General features: G+C 59.8%; 2 protein-coding genes across 2 annotated transcripts in view; both read left to right on the top strand.

The window, feature by feature from the left end:
• The window catches only part of PELI3 (pellino E3 ubiquitin protein ligase family member 3), a 9973-nt gene extending 9782 nt beyond the window's left edge, over window positions 1–191 (top strand). Inside the window, exon 8 of the mRNA XM_015568962.1 lies at window positions 17–191. Coding sequence (XP_015424448.1) covers window positions 17–191 — 175 coding nt within the window. The remainder of the gene's footprint in view (window positions 1–16) is intronic.
• The window catches only part of DPP3 (dipeptidyl-peptidase 3), a 29505-nt gene that overhangs the window by 4690 nt on the left and 20863 nt on the right, over window positions 1–3952 (top strand). The window lies entirely within an intron of this gene.

Below are 3952 nucleotides of genomic sequence, written 5' to 3'. Positions count from 1 at the left end.
ACCCCGGACCGCCCAGCCACGCCTTTGCACCCTGCGGCCATGTCTGCTCTGAGAAGACTGCCCGCTACTGGGCCCAGACGCCACTGCCCCATGGCACTCACGCTTTCCATGCCGCCTGCCCCTTCTGTGGGGCCTGGCTCACCGGCGAGCATGGCTGTGTCCGCCTCATTTTCCAGGGACCACTGGACTAGGCTCCCAGGACCCCCTGCTGCCTCGCCCACCTGCCCACCCAGGTCCCCCACCTCCTGCAGCCTAGAGGGAGCTCTGCATGTGGGACTCTACCTGCTGGCACCTAGCCACACCATGTGGACGCATCGGATGGGCTGTGCCCCTCCCCTTTTAACCCAAAGGTGTTCCTGAGGCCCGTACTCCAGCCAGAATGATGGGGTCCCCAGCACCAGCTCTGTCCTGGCCTGATGGGAGAAAGCCCACCCCCATCCCTGGCCCCTCCTGGAGTGTCTCACATCATGCCGCCTACACTGTGCCGCTGGGGGAGTGAAAGGGCCCTGGGCCCCTGACCCCCAGTTTAGGCTGGCTGTGCCCGGAGCCTGCTGACCCAGCTTCAGCTACTCCCCCTGCTGCTGCCGTGGGGTCCTGTAAACCTTGCTGCTCAGCTGCCCTCACCAACCCCATGCATCCTGCATGTGTGCAGCGCCCCAGCCCCTGACGGAGTTCCAGGCGGGCGGCAGGCTGGGACCAGCATCTGCTGATACCACTGTGGGCTGGACTCCATGCCAGGTGGGTTCTGGGGACACAAAGACAGTCAGGCCTGGTCCCTGCCTGGTGGAGCACACACCCTAGTGGACAACAGACCACATTGCCGAATGACAGCATGGCTTCCGGTGTGCCCGGGTTGGAGAGTTACCAGAGGCTGTGGTGCGGGTCTCATCGACAGGTGGAAAAGTCAGGGAGGGTCACAGGGGAGGTGGCATAGGAGCTCAGGGATCCCCCACAGGAAGGGGAGGGTGCCCTTGGCAGGAGGGAGCGGGAACACAGGCTCAGAGGTAAGGAAGCAGGAACTGAGTGGGGTTCAGAGAGGCTGGAGCAGGGGCTCCCGGAGGGCAGGAGGTGGGGCTGTGCTGACAGGGAAGATGCTGGATGGAGGATTCGGAACCTCATTTGTGGACAGTCAGGAGTCAAGGGAGGAGAGAGGACTCGCAGTTCCATAGCTTTGGCTGTGATATAAGGGCTACCCTTCCCGAATGCCCACTTGTGCCCCGCACTGTGCTAATGATAATAATAACTATGTTCATTGATCACTCACCAGGCATCGGGCTCTGCTTCTCAGAGGTTCGGGTATTTAATCCTCCTGGGAACCCAGGGAGGGAGGTGTTACCATTCCCATTTATGGGCAGATGAAGGTACGTGTTCCACGTCCCGCTGCTAGGAAGTGGCCAGGTCAGATTCCCGTCCACGGCTGCCTGCCTGGACGCAGGGCCTGCCCTCTTCTCCATTACACGGTGCTGCTTTCCCGGGTGGGAGCCGTGGGGAGGGCAGCCCAGGTAAGGGGAGCAGCCTGGGCACAGGTGCGGCCCGGAAAATGGGCCGGGTGTGGAGGGAGCAGAAAAGAGGAAAGAGGGTGGGGACATTGGACTGGGGCCTGGTGGGCTGTGGTTGCCATGGAGGCCAAGTCTGAATCGGATCCCTGAGAGCCAAGACAAGCTTGGGGTGCTGCTGAGGTTGCCCCCAGACTGTCTAGGGCAACAGTTGCCAACCGGTGGTCCACCGACCGCGGGTGGTCCGTGAGGTCCGAAAGGTTGGCGACCGCTGCTCTAGGGGGAGTGAGCTAGGGCGACAGGTAGACAGAGGTTCTGGAGATATAAAAACCTGAAGAAGAGGCTCTGAATACAAGCCTGACCTGGACCTCATCCCCAGTGGAAGATGGCTGTCTTAGGGAGTGCAGATTTCTGGTGGCCTGGTGGGGGGTGGGCGGGGAGAGGACGGCCACCCCAGGCCACACAACCAGTTGGAGCACAGAGACCCGGCCTGGGGCTATTGGGAGGACAGAGGGCCCCCATGAGTGGTGAGAGGGGATGTGATCAGCCTTGCTTCCAGAGCAGCACGCTGCCAGAGTAGGGGAGCCCCGCTGGGGATGCTGGGGCGGGGGTGGTATGGAAGCGTGGCGGCTTCTACACACACACACACAGAGCACTAGGAATCCAACTCTACCCAGTGGTTTTCTCTCAACCCGGTTGGGAACCAGATGGGAACATCCTGGTCCCAGGTCTAGCAGGGAACCTCGGACCATGGAAGAGAGATGAGCAACGGGCACAGGCACAACCCCGAGGAGAACTCAGAAGTGGTGGTGGAGGGGATCAGACCCCTGGTCTTGGCCCAGCTCTGCCCTTTTCCACTCCTGGAGTCTCCGTTTCCTCCGTTAAATGGAATAAAAGTCCCGTCACCAGGCGGTTGTGAATTATGGAGGGTACCTGTAATCAGTAGGTACTTAATGTTCTTTCCTCACCCGCCTCTTCTTTCCCATGAGAAGAGACAAGGCCGGGACAGTCAGGACTCGTGAGTGGATGGGTGTGTGTGTGTGTGTGTGTGTGTGTGTGTGTAGGCAGGTGGAGTCTGAGGAAGGCTGAGTCCCACTTCAGGGACACCGGAGGACATGCTAGGTGGCCTTAGGGAAGTCGATGAACCTATTAGCCTTAGTTTCCCCATCTGTACAATAGGTAAAATAGTGATATCCTATTTCAAGGTTTTTTTGCAAAATTAAATGAGATCCTCCATGTCCAGCTGCTAGCACAGGACCCTAGTGAGGCTCGGAGTAGCTAGGATCAGAAAAAGGCAGCTTGTTGAGGCTCCCAGGGGTCCTGGGTCTTTTGGTGGCCTGAATTGCCCACTGGTGGCAGTGGACAGCACTACTACCTCCTTTCCCGGTGTACATTTCAACTCCACCCCTGTCAGGAAGAAAGATTTTATACTCCAAGACCATGAAAATGAGGCACAAGAAAGAAGGGTGGCATTCCTAAGGACATAGGCCAATTTACTGAGCTCCTCCTATGATCATCAGCAGCAGCGCCAACAGTTGCACTGTTGTGCCAAGCAGAGCTTGGGCGCCTTTGAGAACAAGCAGCTGGTGCTCACGCTGGGCAGACGTTGCTTTGGGGCAAGACAGGTGTGGCAAAGCCAAGACAGGCAAGGAGGGGATGCGGATTCCAGGCGCCCCCTTCTCCCCGCATCCTCTCTGCACAACACTAGGGGGCAGCACTAACCAGTCCGCACTTCACTGACGCTGACATCCCTCAGAGTGGGAACAATTATTAGCCCAGTTTTTCTGCCAACACTCAGGTAAAGCGACCCAACCAAGGACACAGCCAGTAGGCGGTGGAGGCCAGATTCACTTCAGATGGCCTGACTCCACCCCCACTCTGATCGGGGGACCCTCACAAGACTCCCCTAGGTCCCAGCTGGGCCCCAGGCACTTTCAGAGGCTGTGCCCCACTCAGGCCCTACTCCAGCGAGACCATCCAGACATAACAGGGTGGGTCTCGGGCCCGGCTCTGCCCTGGTCAGCCTTTCTAGGTCGCAGGCGGCTTTCTCATCCACCAGGCGCCCGCCAAGCAGCAAGGAATTGCCAGGCCCCTCGCTTCCTTGTGCTGAAAAAAATGAGGCTCAGAGATGTGTAGCGGCTGCCGCCACCCACGCTCCCGGCCCCTGGTGAGTCGGTGGTGGTGCAGGCACGGGTGGGACCATCCGAACCCAGGCTGCAGCCGGCTCCCGGTGTGTTCTGCTGGGAGAGCTTGGCCGACTCCAGAGAATCCCGACCCACTGGCCATCGAACCCAGCGAGGGCGGGGGAGCCGCATCCCCGAGGTGCAGGCTTCCACCTGCAAAGAGCTGAGGTCGGGAACTGGGAAAACCCCAAAGGAGGTCTGGGTCAGGGCTGTGTGTGGGGCGGGAGTGGAAATCCCTGGCGCTCCGTCAGCGACACCATGCCGCCCCGCCCG

The sequence above is a fragment of the Myotis davidii genome, unplaced genomic scaffold (assembly GCF_000327345.1).
Source record: "Myotis davidii unplaced genomic scaffold, ASM32734v1 scaffold425, whole genome shotgun sequence".
Taxonomy (NCBI): Eukaryota; Metazoa; Chordata; class Mammalia; order Chiroptera; family Vespertilionidae; genus Myotis; species Myotis davidii.
This window is presented reverse-complemented; position numbering and strand designations above follow the sequence as displayed.